The sequence below is a fragment of the Dryobates pubescens genome, chromosome 2, assembly GCF_014839835.1.
Source record: "Dryobates pubescens isolate bDryPub1 chromosome 2, bDryPub1.pri, whole genome shotgun sequence".
NCBI classification, from domain to species: Eukaryota; Metazoa; Chordata; class Aves; order Piciformes; family Picidae; genus Dryobates; species Dryobates pubescens.
Window position 1 is genome coordinate 14937261 of NC_071613.1, and position 20015 is coordinate 14957275.

Here is a 20015-nt window from a genome sequence, read left to right on the forward strand (position 1 = left end):
AGGGTCACAGAGCACTGGAACAGGCTGCCCAGAGAGGTTGTGGCGTATCCTTCTCTGGAGACGTTCAAGACCCATCTGGATGTGTTCCTGTGTGACCTGCTGGATTCTATGGTCCTGCTCTGGCAGGGGGGTTGGACTCAAATGATCTCCGAAGGTCCCTTCCAACCCCTAACATCCTGTGAACTCTGTAATGAAGAAATGCCTGCTCATTAATGCTAAACCCAGTGTTAAGGAGTTCAAGTCCCCATTTAGTTGCCAAGTCCTTTAAAAAGGGGTTTTACACCAGCTTAAAAACACTGTTGCCTCTGCCCACCATTCTTCCAAGGTGAAAAGCCTTTCCATACAAAGAAGCTGAACAATTCAGAACACCGTGAGCTAGCATCCATGTTTGGAATCATTTTCTGTCCCCAAATCACATTAACACCTTGTCCTGTTAAAGAAGTAAAAAGCCATCAGGGAGAGGGTCCACCACACATCTCAGTTTCCTTCTGCCAAAACTTTATTGGGTGGAAGTCCATCGTGATTTATAGCAACCCAACACTGAGCATGCAGGCCCACAGCTGCCCACGGGCCACACCAGCACTGGTGGCAACACCAGGACCAGAACCCTGCCAGTCCTGGGGCTGCCCAAGGCGTGGAGGCTTCGCAAGGCAGCCGGGCCCAGGCCTGTGTGTCTGGCAGAGACATCAGGACCAGGCTCCTGCCAGCCCCATGGCTACCTAAGGCCTTGTGAGGCAGCTGGGCCTAGGCCTGTGTGTCTGGCAGAGACACCAGGACCAGACTCCTGCCAGCCCCTGGACTACCCAAGGCCTCACAAAGCAGCCAGGCCTGTACGACTGGCAGAGACATCAGGACCAGACTCCTGCCCGCCTCTGGGCTGCCAAGGCGAGAAGACCACCTCCCTGCAAGCCGTCACCTCCCGGCAAGCTGCCACCCCCTGTGACGCCGCTTCCTCCGCGGGAGGCGGCGCCGCTTCTGCTTCCAGGTCGGTCTCGGTCTCCGCCTCCGCCAGGAGCCGGGGGGCGGGCGGTGCGCGGGGGGCGGCGCCCCGGCCATGCAGGGCCCTGCCTGGGCTGCGGCGGGGCCCCATGGGCCTGGGGGACTCCTCGGGTGGCCGGGGGTAGCGTAGCGTAGCGTAGGGCGGGTGTCACCCCCCGCGCCCCGCGCCCGCCGCCATGTACACCTTCGTGGTGCGGGACGAGGGCAGCAGCGTGTACGCCGAGGTGAGCCGGCTGCTGCTGGCCAGCGGGCAGTGGAAGCGCCTCCGGAGGGACAACCCCCGCTTCAACCTGATGCTGGGCGAGAGGAACCGGCTTCCCTTCGGCAGGTTGGGTAAGGTGCTTCTCCCCGGCTCTCCTCCCCCGGGCGGCATCCCGCCGGCAGCAGGGTCGGACGCCCTCCCCTTGCCGCCCTGCAGCCTGAGACCTGAGGCGCAGCCCCGGCCGTGTCCTTGCTGCCTCGCTGAGCCTACCTGGGTCCTCCGCCTCACCCCGCGGCTCGTCGCAGCCTCCCCTTCCCCCTGCGGGGCGCTGCGGGCAGGGCGTGCCCCGGCGGAGTCCCCCGCAGTGTCCCCCGCAGTTTGGCAGGGGGGCCCTTGTCGCAGAGACCCCGGCGGCCACTTCGGCCTGCGTCGCCCAGAACAAAGGGCGGGGGCCGGGGGGAATTCAATGCATCCACATACCCGGCCCCAGCCAGAAACCGGCCCGGGCACCGGCTGTCCCTGCCCACCACAGCTGCCACCAGCCCGAGCTCAAAGCATCCTCCTCCTAAGCTCCCGGCGTGGGACGTCACTGCCGCCTCCCGAAACGCCCAGCTCAGCTTCAGAGGGTCTGTGCTCTTGCAGGGTGGCGAGTTAGGGCGCAGGGCATCGGGGCCCCCCCTCTCTGGCATGTCGCAGACTCTCAGGTCTGCAGGTCCCAGCTGCCTGCCGTGCTGCCAGCAACGCCCTTGGGCTCCTTTTCACCATCGCAGGGGATTTGGATCGGCCAGCACACAGGGTGGTGCCAGTTGCATCCCCCAGCCTGGTGCAGGGTGGGGACGTTGCGGTGCTGAGCTTGCATGTTGGGAGGGTGTTTCTGCGGTGTGGGGCAGGTGGGGGGACAGGTCTGAGCCAGGCACACTCGCAACTGTCGCCCAGGAGCCCAAGCTGGTGAAGATCTGCTTGTGCAGGGGTTTGGTGGGGGTAAGGTCACATCTAATCCCTTCTTGGAGCAGCGTGAGGATCATCCTAGAGGCTCTGTGTGTGCAGAGAGCCAGGCCACCCCTCCATCTTTTCCCAAGCTGTCTGACCCCACTCTGTCTCACTGCCAACATGTGTGGTCCCAGGAAGCTTCCCTGTGCAGGCCTGGCCCTTGCCTCTGCTGTGCCTATGGCAGCCAGGGCTGTCAGCACAGCCACCCCAGCCCTCTGCTCTGACAGGTGGGAACGAAGCCAGGAGCAGGGGCAGAGAGTGCAGCAGGGAGCCAAGATGCACTGGTTTTGCCCACAGCTAAGGATGTGATGGTAGGAGTTGCAAGGCTGGCAGGTCTTTGTGCATGGTGCCAGCTGCTGTGCTGGCTCCTGTCATGATGCCTGCCAGAGCAGGTTTGGGATGAGGACACTGCAAACCCCAGCAGAGCAGTGTGTTTCCTCCCTGCAGTCCTCTGTGTATGCATCTAATGGCCGGCAGAACCCTCCTGACCTCCTTCCTGCTCTTTGGGCTGGTTTCTTTCTTCGAGGGGTGATTTTGCAATGCCCCTTCTGGCTGCAGAAACATCAGAACAGGAGGAGCACCTTCCTTGCCCTAGCAGCTCTGGGGCAGAATAGCTTTTGCAGCCCCTTTCTTGCAGTTGAGATCCAGCACTGACTGCTCTTCCAGATTTCCAAGTCACCAGCTCCAGCACCTCTTTCCATGTCTCCATTTGTGAGTGGAAAAGTCCCTGCCACATGGTGATGCCATCTGGTCACCTCCCAGCATCAGAGTGTCTGCAGCAGGCAGGGAAGCACTGCAAAGGGCTTAAGCAGTGAGAATGCTCACAGAGGCTGTAGCCAGGCACAGCAAAACAGACCTCTGCTTTCATGTGGCTAGCAGACAGGGCCTGTGAGCATCTGGCTTCTTTGAAGGATGAGCACAGTTCTTTGGTATGAGTGGGCCTGCACAGCACAGCCAGCCATGGGGGGCTTGTAGCCATCTCTGACTAACCCCTTCCACCCTCAAAAAGAACTCTAGGGTGATGGAAGGGCTTCAGTGACCCCTTCAGCATGTGTTGCTATGGGATACCTGAAAATTCACATAATTTGTCACAGCCAAAGACACATCTTTAACTCATGTATAGGAGCCATACTTTGACACTGGTTTCTTTAACCCATCCTCCTCTATCAGGAGCTGGTTGCCTGAAATCAGTAGATGCAGACCAAAAATAACACAGTTATTTTGGTACCTCTTCCAAAAAGCTGTATCTTCTTTGGTGCATCTTTCTAAAGCTGGTGCATCAAAGCTGGTTTGGTTTGGTTTTCCTAAAGGCTCAGAGTCTCAGGCATTGGAACAGGCTGCCCTAGGGAGTCACCATCCCTAGGGGTGTTCAAGAAACTGTGGACATGGCACTTCAGAACGTGGCTTAATGGCCATGGTGGTCTTAGGTTGAAAGTTGTATTTGATGACCTTAGAGGTCTTTTCCAACCAAACCAATTCTGTGATTAGTTCAGGGAGCTGCAGGGATTTGCATTACTCAGGGGCTAAGCTAGATCATTTGATGTAGGAAAGGGTAAAAGTTGGGACTCCTGGCAGGCATCTCTGCCTAGCTCTCCAGTCTTCCATGTCTTGCTGGATGACAGCACAGCCTTCTGGTGGGTCAGCCAACCCTCCCGGGCTCATACCATCAGCAGCCTTGCTGAGGTTACACTCTATCTGTTCATCCAGGTCCTTGATGAAGATGTTGAATGAGACTGGACCCAGTACTGACCCCTGGGGAGCACTACTAGTTACAGGTCTCCAACTGGACTCTGCACCATTGATCACAACCATCTGAGCTTTGTTTGTGCCTCCCTTCATCTTCTTCCTGCATTTAAGAGTATCTTTGCTTTTAAAAGCTGCCACCATGGAACAGATAATGTTTTTGTGTGGTGCTGCCCTTTCCCAGTGTGAATTAGGGAATTATTATTTTCCTTGGGAAAATGGAAGTGTCAGCTTCAAAGCAGACATGGGTGGAGACACCTTTTTTCCCTAACTAAAAGAAAGAAGCCTCAGGAGCCACTATCATAGAACGGTTTGGGTTGGAAGGGACCTTAAAGATCATCTGCTTCCAACCCCACTAGCCCAGGTTGCTCAAGACCCTATGCAGCCTGGTCTTGAACACCTCCAGGGAGGGGGCATCCACACCCTTCCTGGGCAGCCTGTTCCAGTGTCTCCCCACCCTCACTGGAAAGAATTCCCAATACTCAGTGTAACCAGCTTAAAGGTTGTTTCCATGATGCAGGGCAAGGAAACAGCCTCCTTTCTCTTCCCTGCTGCTCAGGCCCTCTGCACCAACCCAGCCTTTTTTCCTTCATTCATGGCAAAGTTTGCCTGACCTCTTTGTTTCCCCTTTGCAGGCCACGAACCCGGACTCGTGCAGCTGGTGAATTACTACAGAGGAGCAGACAAGCTGTGCCGCAAAGCATCTCTGGTGAAGTAAGGAATCCACTGAAATGTGACGTGGCCTTGGCAGAGATTTCTCTTGCTCTTCAATGCTGAACTGCTTTGGAGGGTGTTTCCCTTGGGAGAGTCATAGAAGCACCAAATGCCAGAGTGGAAGGGACCTCAAGGATCATCTGGGTCAACCTTTCTAGGTGATAGTGTAGTTGAAATGAGCTGGCCCAGCGCCCTGGCAAGCTGAGTCTTAAAACTATCCGGTGTAGGGGAATCCACTGCTTCCTTTGGGAGATAATTCCCATGCCTAACTGTTCTCATGAGGAAACATTTTCTTCTGGAGTCCAGTCTCCAAGTTGTGGAGATTCTTCTGGAATCTCCCCAGCAGTAACTTGCACCCATTGCCTCTTGGCTTTTCCATGGGACTCCTCGTAAAAGGGGAGTCTCCATCCGCCTGACAGCCACCCTTTATGTACTGGAACATGGTAATAAGGTCTCCCCTAAGCCTTCTCTTCTCAAGGCTGAACAAATCCAGTTCTCACAGCCTTTCCTCACATGACAGGGCTTCCAGGCCTCTGATCATTCTCATGGCCCTTTTCTGGACACTTTCCAGCCTGTTCCACACCCTTTGTTGTATAGCAGGGGCCAAAACTGCTCCAGGTTTGGTCTGACAAGCGCTGAGTAGAGTGGGACAATGACTTCTTCATCTCTGCTGGTGATGCAACCCAGCATCCTGTTGGCTTTCTTTGCTGCTGCAGTGCACTGTTCACTTATGTTGAGCTTTTTATCCCCAGCGCCATTTCCATGGGGCTTCTGTCCAGCTAGTGGATGCCAATCTGAGCTGGGTTGGGTATTCCCAGGTGCAAGACCCCACACTTGTCCTTGTTGAACTTCATAAGGTTCTTGCTAGCCTACTCCTTCTGCCTGGCCAGGTCTTCCTGAAGGGTGGCTTTCCCTTCTGAAGTGTCAACCTCCTCACTCATTTTGGGGTCATCTGCAATAGCACATAGTGCTAGCATGTGCTGTCTTCAGACTCTTGTGTTGGTCTCTAGAGCTATCTGTGTGCACAAAGACATCTTTGTAACTTGAGGGGAAATGTTCTTTCCACTGAATTACATCTGCTTGGAGCCATGGAGTGTATTGAGTCAGATTAGAGCCAAATCAGAAGGGAAAAAACTCCCTAAGCATACCTGGGTTTCTTTTTTGTTGTTGTTGGCATTTAATTAAACCCTTTTATTCCCTGTTTCATACAGAGATGAGACACTAATATGCCTATAGCTAGTCAGATATTTTTGTCAAACAAATGCTTGGAGACATCTGCAGGAAGAGTTCTGGGAGATATTTCTGCATGACCAGCCATGCCAGGGTCTCCTGGGGAAATGTAAATGAGCTCTCATTGTAGAAAACCCATGTCCCTGTGCAAACTCTGCAGCCATTAGAGCATCATCATATCAGAGCTCTTGGTGTCCTTCAAACATTTGTTTCCTTGTTAGTGTCTGTGCTGCCTCTTGCTGATCATAGAAGACCACTGAGTCAAACCAAGACCACCATGGCCATTAAACCATGTCCCAGAGGGCCCCAGATGAATTTCTCTGAGGCCTGTGGTTTACAGGCAGTACTGAAAGTGCTTGCACACCTGTTTTTTCTCTCCTGAAGCTTGCCTAACCTTTATAACTATGGGGTTAACCATGCACCAAGCTACTCATGAACCCAAGGGACCTTTAAATGAGGTGACTCAGGGCTCCCAGGCTGTCACAGACAGGGAGGTACAAAAGCACAGAGAACCAGCAAGTCATGAGCTCTGCATTTGGCATTAAAAGCACAGAGTGAGCATTCAAAGAGACAGTCAGCTCCCTTGTCTCTGGAAAATAAGAGCAGGGATCTGCTAGCAGGAGTTTGGTGGCATCTCTAGACATTACTGGTAGAGAGATCAGAGATTGTATGATGCAAAGGGGATCCCAGACACCTTGGGACATGAAACGTGTAGCTGTGTCCTTGCTTTCAGTGGGTTCCCAGTGGTCTACACAGAGTCACAGAACGTATCAGGTTGGAAGGCACCCTCGACGGTCCTCTTGTCCAACCCCCCCTACAGTGAGCAGGGACATCTCCAACTAGATCAGGCTGCCCAGGGTCCAGTCAAGGTCCCTCTAGGGATGTGCCCTCAACAACATCCCTGGGCAACCTGTTCCAGTATTTCACCACTCTCATTGTAAAGAATTTCCTCCTGATGTCCAAACCTAATTCTACTCAGCTCTAGCTTCAAACCATTGCCTCCCATCACTACAAGCCCTTCAAAACAGTCCCTCCCTAGCTTTCTTGTACATCCCTTTCAGATACTGAAATGGAGTTGTAAGGTGTCCCCAGAGCCTTCTCCTCTCCGGGCTGAACAGTCTCAATTCCTTCAGTCTGTCTTCACAGGACAGGTGCTCCAGCCCCATGATGATCTTTGTGGCCTTTCTCTCACATCCTTCTTGCGCTCTGGGCCTCAGAGCTGGACACAAGTGAGGTCTCACCAGTGCCATAATCACCTGTCTCAATCTGCTGGCCACACTTCTTTCAAGGCAGCCTGGAGTTGCCATGCTATCTTTAGGAAAGCTCTAATTTCAAGGGTTTAAGAAGAAGATCACAGAATCAGCCAGGTTGGAAGAGACCTCCAAGATCATCAAGTCCAACCAACCACCCAACCCTGTCCAATCAACTGGACCGTGGCACTGAGTGCCTCATCCAGGCTTTCCTTAAACACCTTGAGGGGTGAAATCATAATTGAATGATTATTGTTAATTTCATTTTATCATTTCATGTGATCATTTCATGTGATGATCATTTCATGTGATCTTTCATTTGATTATTTCATGTGATTATTATTTCCTGTGATAATAATTTCCTGTGACGATTTCATGTGATTATAATTTCATGTGATGATTTCATTATGGGTGAGCTGCTATTCATCACCAACTGAAAGAACCCAGCTAATGATGATTTCTACTTATTCAATGATGTCCCTGCCACTCTGGAGATGAACAGATGGTCTCTCTTCACCCAGGCTAATCAAGACAAGCCCTGAGCTGTCTGAGTCCTGCACGTGGTTCCCCGAGTCCTATGTGATTTACCCAACAAACCTGAAGACCCCTGTGGCTCCAGCTCAGAATGGACTTCGCCATCTCATAAACAACTCGAGGACAGATGAGAGAGAAGTCTTCTTAGCAGCCTACAGCAGGAGGCAGGAAGGCAAAGAAGGCAACGTGTGGATCGCCAAGTCCTCAGCTGGTGCCAAAGGTGGATTCTTCAGCACTGCCTTCTCTTTGCTTCTTACCCTTTACTTGATCGATAGAGGCCCTGGGTTTGGCTGAGCCCAACTGATAGCTGGGCTGTTGTGGTGGGTTGAAGTTACCCCCCCAGAGTAAAATTGCCAGACCAGCTCAGTTGGAAAGCAAATGAAGCTGTATTTAGAAGCAGACTAGAATCTAGCAATACTGAATGCAGTGAATATGTACAATTGCAATTCATAAATGGCACAGGAACCCCCCTGGACAAAACCAGGGGGTTACCAACAGCTTCTCCCTCTTCAGACCTGTTCTCCAGACCCTTCACCAGCTTCATTGCCCTTTTCTGGACCTGCTCCAGCATCTCAGTGTCCTTCCGGTAGTGAGGGCCCCGAAACTGAACCCAGTTCTTAAGGTGTAGCCTCACCAGTGCCAGACTACTTCCCTGGTCCTGCTGGTCTCACTATTCCTGATACAGGCCAGGATGCTGTTGCCCTTCTTGGCTATCTGGGTACACACTACTGGCTCATCTTCAGCTGGCTGTCAATAGATGCCTAAGTGCTCATTGTGTCCTTCCTTCTTGCAGAGTCATTGGTGTACAGCTCACTCTGCAGATATAATGAGCTATTAGATGAGGTAGCTGGACAGAGTTATAGATTGAATGCTTTGATATCTGCTCTCTGTCAGTTCTGAAAGTCCCATGGGCACATTATCAGGATGGCTTTGTGAAGATTTGCCTTGCTGTGTGTGTGCAGAGCCCAGGCCAAGGCAGGAGCTGGTCTTCTCAAAAGGGAGCAATCCATCCCACCTGTATTATTCATATTTGCAGAGTCACTTTTGATGCAGTCTTCTTTAGAAATACCACCAGAGACTGTGAGAGCCAGAGGTGGCAGCAGGGAGGCTGCATGATAAAATTGTCCTCATTGCTGGCTTCCTTCACAGCTTTGCTTTTAGCTGTCTTGCAGAATCACAGAATTGTCAGGGTTGGAAGGGACCCCAAGGATCATCTAGTTCCAACCCCCCTGCTGTGGGCAGGGACACCTCACACTACATCAGGAAGCACCAGAAAAAATCTGGGTTTTATCAGGGAGGAAGGAGCCTTTTGGGTAGAGCAGTGAGGGGCTGTGCTTCTGTGTGATGCAACTGAATCATTCTGGGCAGTTGAAAAGGCCTTTGCTGTGGTTCACTGCAGGATGGAGAGGTTTCAACTCCACACACTTTATGCAAGTGTGAACCTGTCTTTTCTGCATTTAAAACAGAATAACCTATTAATATTCATCAGTGTACTGCAGAACTCAAGCTGGGAATTAAAGCAGAGCCCAGAGCCTCACGTTTGTCATCTCAAGGGAAGTTTTAACTGCCTGGGGATTACTTCTCCTGGAGAAGAAAGCTTGTCAAGGTTAATTACCAAGGCAAATCCAGCTCAGGCATAGCCCCTGACTCAGTTACAGGTCTAGTGGAAGCTGGGTTGTCTGACAGTAGAAGGAAAATTAAAGGTTTAGGATGTCCTAATTTAAAACTTGAGAGATTTTTTGCAGGGGTGGCTAAAGGTTTTGATGTTTTCCTTGAGAGAAGGGCCAGCTGTCCTGCATAAGCTGCTTTGCTGCCTCACTTGGCTTGCTGACTAGGTTAAGCTCCCCCCTGTCTGTTCCATGCCTGCTGATCTTCCCATTGCAGGGGTTGTTCTGACTGTCAGAGATGGTCATGTTCCTTCTTCCCCCACTGCACAGCCTGTGGTTGTACCTGTGCAACTTTCTGCCTAGCTCTGCTGTGATCAGAGGCCTAAAAATCTTGCCCCTCTGCATAGAACATGGGTGAGAAAAACATTTTGGTGAAGTACTTCCCTTTGGTGAAGGACTCTAGGATGGGTCAGTAGGGCTGGGAAGCTGTGGCTCACAGGTATGCAGAGCAAGGAGCAGTGAAGAACCTGCAGAACTGTGCTGACAGTGACCTTGGGGAGTCACAACTAGGAGCATTTTCTATTGGGTCTTCACAGAATCTAGAATTGTTGGGTCAGAAAAGACCTCTAAGGTCAGGGGGTTCTACTATCAACCCAAAACTGCCATGGCCATTAAACCATGTCCTGAAGTGCCATGGCCACACATTTCTTGAACACCTCCAGGGATGGTGACTCCACCACCTTCCTGGGCAGCCTGTTCCAATGCCTTGCAAGAAAGAAATTTTTCCTAATATCCAACCTTAACCTCAATACAAAATTTGAAGGAAGTTGGACCAGTGGAGGATGCCAGCAGGGCACAGAGTGGAGCCAGGCAGGGAGGCAGCAGAGCCCAGAGTCAACCTTGTCAAACCCTGCCTGTGCTCCAAACCTGTCTTCTCCCTGCAGTGGCCCTCTGCAGTTTTTGTTTCTTTTTACTCAGTATTTCCTCCAAAAGGCTTAGCACAAAATCAAGAGTTAAGTCATCAGTCACAGTCCCAAAAGTTAATTAAATGCCTGAAGACTGTACATAGTGGCAGAGAAGAGTTAGATAATTCTACCTCAGCTGATTTCCCCCTCACATGGCACCATGCCATCCCTTTACCAAATTCCAGAAGGGGTATGTTCTCTCTTCATTGCTCTGCAACAGTGATTTTGCATCTGGACTCTTGCAGGAAATGAACAGTGACAGCTTCAGCCAAGCCATGGCAGCATTTAAAGAGCACATCTAATTTCTTTAATGAAGAGCTTCCCCAGCAGGGGAAAACACTGACTCCATGGATGAATGTTTTTAAGTAGCTCCCTTCCTGATTCAGCAATGATTTTAGTGGCGACTTAAATGAACTCAGTGAGCAGGGCAACACTGTGCAGGTGTGGACACTGCCTCTGGCAGCCAGAGAAGCCAAGCAGGGGAAGAAGGTCTGATTGTAGAGTAAAAAAAAACCCACAAACCTCCCCTCCCCAAATAAAATAGGAAAAAAATCTCACAAACTGCCCAAATCCCTGCTCTCCAAACTGCTGAAAAGCAGGGAGCTGCTGATGCCCCCCTGGCATGGTAGTGGGGTGATCCCTCCACAGATCCAGTGCCTGGCACTGAGAAAACAGCATAGACTGGGCACCAACTGACCCTGGTGTTATGGGTTCTTGCGTGGCTCATGCATGTTGTGTTGGTTGACAGCTGGCTAAACATGAGCCAGCAGTGTGCTCAGCTGGCCAAGAAAGCCACCAGCATCCTGGCCTGGATCAGGAATGGTGTGGTCAGCAGGCCTGGGGAAGTGATCCTGCCCCTGTACTCAGCACAGGTGAGGCTGCACCTTGAATGCTGGGTTCAGTTTTGGACTCCTCACTAAAAGAATGACATTGAGGTGCTGGAGTGTGTCCAGAGAAGGGCAAAGCTGGTGAAAGGTCTGTGGAACAAGCCTTATGAGGAATGGCTGAAGGAACTGGGGTTGTTTAGTCTGGAGAAAAGGCAGCTGAGGGGAGACCTCATTGCTCTCTATAGCTCCCTGAAAGGAGGCTGGAGTGAGGTGAGGGTCAGTCTCTTCTCCCTAGTGATAGAAGAAGAAATGGCCTGAAATGGTGTCAGGGGAGGCTTCAGTTGGATATTGAGAAAGAGTCATTACTGCAAGAGTAGTCAGGCATTGGAACAGGCTGCCCAAGGAGGTGGTGGAGTTACTATGCCTGAAGGTGTTCAAGAAACATGTGGCCATGGCTCCTGGGGACATGATTTAATGGCCATGGTGGTCTTGGGTTGACAGTTGGACTAAATGATCTTGGAGGTCTTTTCCAACTGAAACAGTTCTGTGATTCTATGGCTTTTGGGGCAAATAAGGCATGGTCCACTTGGGTCCTGAAAAAGCTCCAGGAAAGGTAGGAGGACCTTCAGTGTAATTTTCTTTCCATCTTTCTCTGCCAGGGGAAGGGATCCTGATTTCTTCAGAGGCTTCAGAACTCCTGGACTTCATTGATGAGCAGGGACAAGTGCACGTGATTCAGAAGTACCTGGAGAAGCCTCTGCTTCTAGAGCCAGGGCATCGCAAATTCGACATCAGGTAAGCTCTTCTGCTTCTGTACCAACAGCACTTGGGCCACAACAGCCCCAAGCAATGCTACAGGCTTGGGGAAGTGTGGCTGGAAAGCTGTCTGGCTGAAAGGGACCTGGGGATTCTCATCAACAAGCAGCTGAGTATGAGCCAGGAGTATGCCCAGGTGGCCACAAAGGCCAAAGGCATCCTGGCTTGTATCAGCAATGCTGTGTCCAGCAGGAGCAGGGAGGGGATTGTCTCCTTGCACTCAGCTCTGGGGAGGCCACACCTTGACTGTTGTGTCCAGTTTTGGGCACCTTGATACAAGAGAGATGTAGAGGTGCTGGAGGCAGTGCAGAGGAGGGCAAGGAAGCTGGGGAAGGGCCTGGGGAATAAATCTGATGAAGAGCAACTGAAGGAGCTGGGGCTGGTTAGCTTGAAAAAGAGGAGGCTGAGGGCAGACCTCACTGCTGTCTACAGCTACCTGAAAGGATGTTGTGGAGAGGCTGCTGCTGGTCTCTTCTCACAGGTAATCAGTGGTAGAACAAAAGGGAATGGCCTCAAGCTGAGGCTGGGTAGGGTTAGACTGGACATGAGGAAACAATTTTTCCCAGCAGGAGTGGTCAGGCATTGGAATGTGCTGCCCAGGGAGGTGGTTGAGTCATGAACCCTGGATGTGTTTAAAGGTGGTTTGGATGTGGTGCTTGGGGATATGGTTTGGGGTGAGCCTTGCAGAGCAGAGCTCTGGGTTGGACTTGGTGATCCTGAGGGGCTTGTCCAACCTGAATGTTTCTGTGTGTTTCATTGCCTTGCTGTTTCTCTCGAAGCCGCTGAGCCTGGGCTTTGTTCTCTCGCACCCCTCCAGGAGCTGGGTTCTGGTGGATCATCAGTATAATATCTACCTCTACAGAGAGGGAGTCCTGCGGACCTCTTCCGAACCGTACAACAGTGCTAACTTCCAGGACAAAACCTGCCACTTGACCAATCACTGCATCCAGAAGGAGTACTCCAAGAACTATGGCCGCTACGAGGAAGGCAACGAGATGTTCTTTGAGGAGTTCAACCAGTACCTGGTGGATGCCCTCAACACAACACTTGAGAATAGCATCCTACTGCAAATCAAACACATCATAAGGTAAGCCAGCTGCACGCTCCTTACCGTCAGGGTGGTGCAACAGGCTGCCCAGGGAGGTGGTTGGCGCCCCCATCCTTGGAGATATTCAAGGTGAGGCTCGACAGGGCTCTGGGCAACCTGATCTAGTTGAGGATGCCCCTGCTGACTGCAGAGGGGGTTGGACTAGATGACCTTTGGAGGTCCTGTCCAACCCAGACCATTCTAGAGTAGAGTAGAACAGAGTAGAGTAGAATAGAGTACAACAGAAGGGTGCAGCCCTTTGTGGCTCTGCCTTCTGCTCCATTTTCCCATTGTCTTTTTCAACTTGCCTAACCTAGTAGTGAGGATGAATGCTGCATTCCAGCTCTCAACCACCACATGTGTTTGGATGGTTGCACAATCTCACTTGCAGGGACCACAACGTGTGCTGGATATAAGCTGTGATTCAGGGCAGTCCCAGGGCAGCAGGGAACCCCTCCACTCATCTGTGCAGCTCAGAAGCTCCAGTTGTGTCCATAGGGCTTTTAATCTTGGGTTTCTGTTTTTTCCCTTCACAGAAGCTGCCTTATGTGTATAGAGCCTGCAATCAGCACAAAGCATCTGCACTACCAGAGCTTCCAGCTCTTTGGCTTTGACTTCATGGTGGATGAGGAGCTGAAAGTATGGCTGATAGAAGTCAATGGGGCCCCAGCATGTGCCCAGTGAGTAATGAGCTTCTGTAATACCTTTGAGTGCCACCATTGAAAGGTCACCCAGAACATGGCTGTGTCCCACCTCCAAGTGGAAAAGGTGGAACAAGGTGTATGGCAGGGGAGTTTTCCAGGCTAGCCCACACCAGACACTGTTTTAAGTGCCAGGTGATTTAAGTTCTTGCTCCTGTCTCCATGGCTGCTATCCCCCAGCTTCTTTCCCATGTGAGATGGGGCATCAGCCTTAGGTTTTGAACAAATAGGTTTGGATCCCTGGAAGTTTTTAAGGCCAGGTTGGATGGGGCTCTGAGCAACCTGCTCTAGTGTGAGATGTCCCTGCCAATGGCAGGGGGGTTGGAACTGGATGATCCTTGAGGTCCCTTCCAATTCTGACAATTCTGTGATTCTATGAATACATCAAATAGGGCTGGACCCAGTACCAGCCCCTGGGGGACACCACTAGTCATGGGCCTCCAACTAAACTCTGCCCCACTGACCACAACTCTCCAAGCCCTGGTGCTCCCTGTAATGGGAGGAGGATGCTAGCTAAGAAAACTAGTATCTGTGTTAAACATTGGTTGAGGGCCTGCTGGTTTGTACTGCCTGGGCAGCTGATTCTCTGCCTCTCATCCCTTTAGGAAGCTGTATGCAGAGCTCTGCCAAGGAATTGTGGATGTAGCCATCTCTAGTGTTTTCCCCCTCAACGAGACGGGGCAGAAGGCGAGCCAGCCATCATCCATCTTTATCAAGCTGTGATGACCACAGGAATGCATCTGCTGTGCACAGGAAGAGACTGCACTCACCGAGTCAGGACAGCCCAGTGGCTTATCTCAGTATCATGCCAAAAAAAAAAGTGATAAAACAGGCTTCATATTTTCTGGAAAATCATGGGGGAAATAAAAACCAACACCAAACCACAGAGCTGCAGTGAGCCAGAGCTGCTCAGACCTGCTCTGCCTGCATTCACCAAAACCCACTTCAGAACACAGCTCCTGTGACTTTGATACCTGAAACAAATCTCTCTGGGAGAAGAACGAAATAACCTTAACCCCAACAGGGATACTCTAATGCTGTATTAGCTCCTCCTTTTCTATGAAGATAACATTGGGTTTTTTTAAGGGAATTGGGCAAAGAGTATGATGATCTTCCAGGGCATCATGGCTGGGAAGTTGTCCTCCTCCCGCTGTGTTTCTTCTTTCTTCACCTACTGCGTCATTAGTGCCTTAGCTCAGCTCCAAATAGATGACTCCTTTCCTTTGTTCCTGCTCTGTTACCTAGAAAGGAGTAAGCTGTCCTGCATCACAGGATGCCTAAAACCAGGAACACCAAGAATTCCCTTTCCTTTGGTCATTTTTCCAAGCTGGTTGGCTGAACACCCAGGCAGCAGCTGGCAGAAGGGTACTGGACTGCAGGTGGTGAATTAAACCCAAGCAAGGAAGGCAGTTTTATTTCTTCGTGGCTATCCCTTTTCCTAATGAGATTTGAATCAGTGTCCATCCCACTGGGATGCAGTTGGATTCTGTTTAAAAAAGGTAAGGAGAGACATCCCATCCAGCAGGATGTAGGATTTCAAGCATCACTTTTGTGTGAAGAGCATTTCAAAGAGCAGAAACTCCATCTGAGGCACTGTGGTGAATTCAGGCTCTTCTCTCAGCTTTCACCTTCATGCATTTGAGACTCAAATCTGAAACCTTCCAACCCAAATTCTTCTTGTCCCATTGGATCCAGCCAATTTTATCCTCTTCCACTTGACAATACTGCAATTTCCTGCCCTCATCACAGTCCACAGCTTGGTCCTAGCAAGGAGGAACATGGGGGAAGTTTTGTAGACAGATTCCTGCTGTGTGTGTTTGCCACACAGCTGAGAAGGTGTTTTGAGGGGGCAGTTAAATTCCTTGAGGTACCCAAATTTCAGTGCTAACATCTACTTTGGATTTAGCCTACATCCCTGGCACATTGCCCACCCTGTGAAGTGTATCTGAATTTTCAGCATGAGCCCAGCACATCCCTCCTAAGCTAGAGCTCTTTGCAGAGCACAGTGGCACTTGTAAGAGCAGCAGGCTTGGTGGGGGTGTTCCAGTTTGTGTTTGCTGCCTCTGGCAAGGGAAGATGATTTCCTCCAAAATAAACTGATTCCTGAATTACCTGAACCAAACAAGAAGAGATTGTGGAGGTTACCATCTTCTGGCTGGCTGCATGTATTACATGAAGTGAACCCAATAATGTTTCCCTCAGAAGAGCCTTAGGACTTTGGCATCCTCATCTCTGCTTGGAATGGAGATTCCAGAGGTCTTCATGCCAGCAGATGATCCTGGCGTCTTTCTGAAGTGCCCAGGCCCTTTGATCATGCTGGCTTGGGATGGACTTTTGTTGCAAGATGCTGTGAAGCCACAAGTGGCACCATTTCACACATGGCCACTCAAATCCCGGAGGGAGCAGAGTGTGGCTCACAACCCCCGCCCAAAGCGTGGCAGAGAGAGCACCTCCCAAAGAGCTGCACAGGCACCTCTGGAGTTGTCAGCTCCCTGAAGCCTGGTGTGGATCTGTGTCTGCAGGGGGGTGTGGTGGATGCAGGCTGCACTGCTGCACACTGAGAAGTGACAGGGAGCAGCAGCTGCATGAAAACTGGGCCACAGCTTCACTCTTCTGCATTGCAGGTGCTAGCAGGTGGCTTCAGTTACAGCGAGACTCTAAGTGCCAGTTCAGCTCTCTGGGTGTTCAGAAGAGGGATCGTGAATGCAGCAGTTGGTGAGAGGGGAAGCAATGGGTAATAAGCTGGGAGAGGAGTGAGGGGAAGGACTGGTTGGGGGTTTTTAACCTTATGATGGTAGCACAGAGGTGTCAGAATTTCACTGCAGGCCAGTGGAGTGGTAACACCTCCAGGTAAAATGTAGGCTGTGAGGGTTGTCGCTCAGCTTGCAGAATTCACCACATTTTCATTGGTATTTTCACATTAGCTCATGTGAGCTGGAAAATTACACCCTGTTGCCCAGCAAAAGGAAGATCCCAACAGCAGTTGCCCTGCCCCAGGATGTGACAGAGAAGACACTGGGCTCTTGCAAGCTCTAGGGCAGGTGAGAGCAGAGCACAAAGTGAGAAGAGAAAGTTTTCCACGTACCAAACGAGAAATGCTCGTTCTCTGGGGTGCTAGATACATCCTTCTTTTCCCCTCAAAAGGGACATTAAAAAACCAAATCACTCCCTTCCTGTGGACTTCCCTTCCTGCCAGCTTAAGTGGGATAGGGGCAGGAAAGGTGCCTGGCTGCAGGCAAAAGCAGCAGCTCCCACCAGAGCAGCTGGCAGCATCAGGAGGAGCAGTGTCTCAGGATCTTCTGCCTAACTCCCAAGACCTTTTCTTCCCCTTTTTCACCCCGGATTGTGTAGTGGCACATCAGCAGATGGCCATTTTTGCTGCTCAGATGAAAGCAGACCTTCAAGTTGGTGGTAGAAGCATGACCACAGGTGGTGCAGCTGTTCATACCCCACCTTTTCAGCTGGGCTTGGGGTGATTGAAGGATGCTTGAATGAATTTTTCATCCCTGGATGAATTTTTCAGGCATCTGCATCAGCCTCTGGAGTTAAGGAGCAGGCATCCCATGTTTTTTACCACCTGCTCTCAAAGTGTTCCCCAAGGTAATTTATGATGAAGGATTTCCTTTCCCAAAGTATCAGCTGTGAGGTGGGGTAGAGGATGTGTGTGTGGCTGAGGCCCAAGCATTGCAGCCATGGGTGTACTTTGCCAGCCACACTCACAAGCACTGGTGAGACTTTTGTTTCTTTCTTTTTTTTTTTGTTAGGAATACACAACAATAAATGTTTTCTAGCTTATTTCAGCTAAAAGGTCAATAGAGAAGGTCTTGCCCTTTCCCCTGAGCTTTTACAAAGGGTTTCCAGAAGACACCTCCCTACCATATTTCAGAATGTCTCTAGTCTTAGTTGTATCCCTTCATGTGAGCCAAGGAGTACTTCAGGCCCAGGTGTTCTGTCTGTATTTTCCCAGCAGGATCTGGTCCAGCTGGACTCTGGGTTTCAGGTAACTCCCATGTGGCTTGTCTCATACCAGGTTAGTTGTGGTTACCATGCAATAGCTGTTGTGCTCCTGCTGGAATCCAGTGGCCCACAGAAAGTGCTGGAGATGCCTAAGAAAGGCTCAAAAGCCACTTTGTCTTGGTGGCTTGGCTTCCCAGCCCTGCTGTGACCAGTGCCCCTCAGGAATGCTTGCATGTCCCTGCTCTCAGCAATTCTTGTCCTCCATGTGCAGCTCTCCCTCAGGAGAGCAATACTGTGCCATCCATAGGTCCATAATCATGTCTCATTGCCAGTGTCAGCGACTGCAGCCCTCAGAAAAACCTGGTGTCCAGAGGAGGGTGGGGGTACCTACAGTGCTGTCAGCCTGCTGGGTTCCAGTTCATGTCCCCAGCTGCTCTCATGTCAGCAGCTGCCTGTGGAGTTAGCAGGTGCCTGGGCTCACAGATCTCCAGTAACTCTATCCACATCTCTCCTGAACATCATTAAAACTTGCAAACCCCAGAGCCTGCAGTGTCTCCTTGCCCCCCAGCATGTCAGCTCCCCTGGGAAACCTTCCCATGGGTACCTGTGGTAAGCATCGACCCCCTTTTGCTATTCAGGACCTTAGGAGCCAGCCCAGGCCCACAGTGGAGGGTTCCTCACCATGGGTGACAAATGTGGGACAGCAGCATGCTGTGAGGGGCGCTGGCCTCATGCCACAGGGCAGTGCCAGCACTAGTGGAAGATGGGGAGTGGGGGACTGTCTGGGGGTCCAGGTATGCAAGGGTGGCAGGGAGTGATGCAGAGCAGAGGGGTGTCAAAGCTTCCCCACTGCTGGCTGCTGCAGGGACCCTGTGGTGCCTGTGGCTGAGGGGACAGGCCCAGGGGGAGAGGGGGCTAGGGATGTTGGTCTTGGATTATGGGGGCTTCATTCTGCTCCCCATCCCTGTCTTCCAGCTCATGGGGCTGGGTACCTAGCAAACAACTGGTCTTACTGCTAAAGACTGAGGCAAAGAAGGTATTGAGCCCCTGAACCTTTTCCTCTTCCTTGACCACTGTTTCCCCCTGCATCCAACAAAGGACAGAAATTCTTTGTCCTCCTTTTGTTGCTAATATACTTGTAGAAGCATTTCCTGCTCCCTTTAACAGATGAAGCCAAATTAACTTCACAGAATCACCAAGGTTGGAAGAGACCTCAAAGATCATCAAGTCCAACCTGTCACCACAGACCTCATGACTAAACCAGAGCACCAAGTGCCACATCCAATCCCCTCTTGAACACCTCCAGGGATGGTGACTCCACCACCTCCCTGGACAGCACATTCCATTGGCGAACGACTCTCTCAGTGAAGAACTTTCTCCTCACCTCCAGCCTAAACTTCCCCCGGCACAGCTTGAGACTGTGTCCTCTTGTTCTGGTGCTGATTGCCTGAGAGAAGAGACCAACCCCCTCCTGGCTACAACCTCCCTTCAGGGAGTTGTAGAGAGCAATGCGGTCTCCCCTGAGCCTCCTCTTCTCCAGGCTAAGCAACCCCAGCTCCCTCAGCCTCTCCTCACAGGGCTGTGCTCAAGGCCTCTCCCCAGCCTTGTTGCCCTTCTCTGGACACATCCAAGTGTCTCAATGTCCTTCTTAAACTGAGAGGCCCAGAACTGGACACAGTTAGGCTTTGGCCCTTTTAATTGTCTCCCTGCACAGCCTCACAACCTCATAGGCCTCCCAAGTGGCCTGCCCCTTCTTCCAACGACCACAGACTCTTCTTTCCTCCCTAAGCAGCCCCAGACCTCTCTATTCAGCCAGGCTCCTTACTCACCAACTTCTCTTTTGGCACATGGGGACAGTCTGTTCCTGTGTCTTTTAAGACTTCTCTTCTCTGGGCTGAACAACCTCAGTTCCCGCAGCTTGTCCCCATACAGGAGGTGCTTCAGCCCTCTGATCATCTTCGTGGTGCTCCCCTGGACCTGCTCCGACATTTCGCTGTCCTTCTTGTGCTGTAGGCACCAGAACGGGATACACCGCTTCAGGGGAAGTCTCAGGAGAGTGGAGGGGCAGAATCACCGCCCTCGCCCTGCTGGCACGTTTCTTTTGTTGCAGCTCGCGATACGGGGTTATGTTTAACCCTAACCTAAGCCAGCGTTGCTGTAACCCCGAACAGTCTCGCTTGGACAAGAAGAACACGGCCCTGCAGAGGGCAGCCGGGGACTGCCTGTGACGCGCCAGCCCGGCCGCCGCGCCGGGGCGCTAGGGGACGCTGTTGGGGGAGCTGTGCGCAGGCGCTCTGCCTACAGGAGGCGGTGGCGGGAGGGAAGCAGGAAGGGAGGCGGTGGCGGCTCCGCCCCCGGCGCCGCGTGCTCCGCCCCCGCCGCTTCCCGTGAGG

The 20015-nt window shown here is 51.6% G+C and overlaps 1 protein-coding gene across 1 annotated transcript; it reads left to right on the forward strand.

The window, feature by feature from the left end:
• The first annotated feature begins 1013 nt into the window (after positions 1-1013).
• On the forward strand, positions 1014-15460 carry TTL (tubulin tyrosine ligase). The gene is made up of 7 exons (XM_054170628.1): positions 1014-1332; positions 4570-4648; positions 7650-7882; positions 11721-11856; positions 12695-12964; positions 13501-13644; positions 14271-15460. Exons 1-7 carry the CDS (start codon positions 1176-1178, stop codon positions 14386-14388), a joined length of 1137 nt encoding a protein of 378 aa, XP_054026603.1. The 5' UTR covers positions 1014-1175; the 3' UTR covers positions 14389-15460.
• The last annotated feature ends 4555 nt before the right edge of the window (positions 15461-20015 follow it).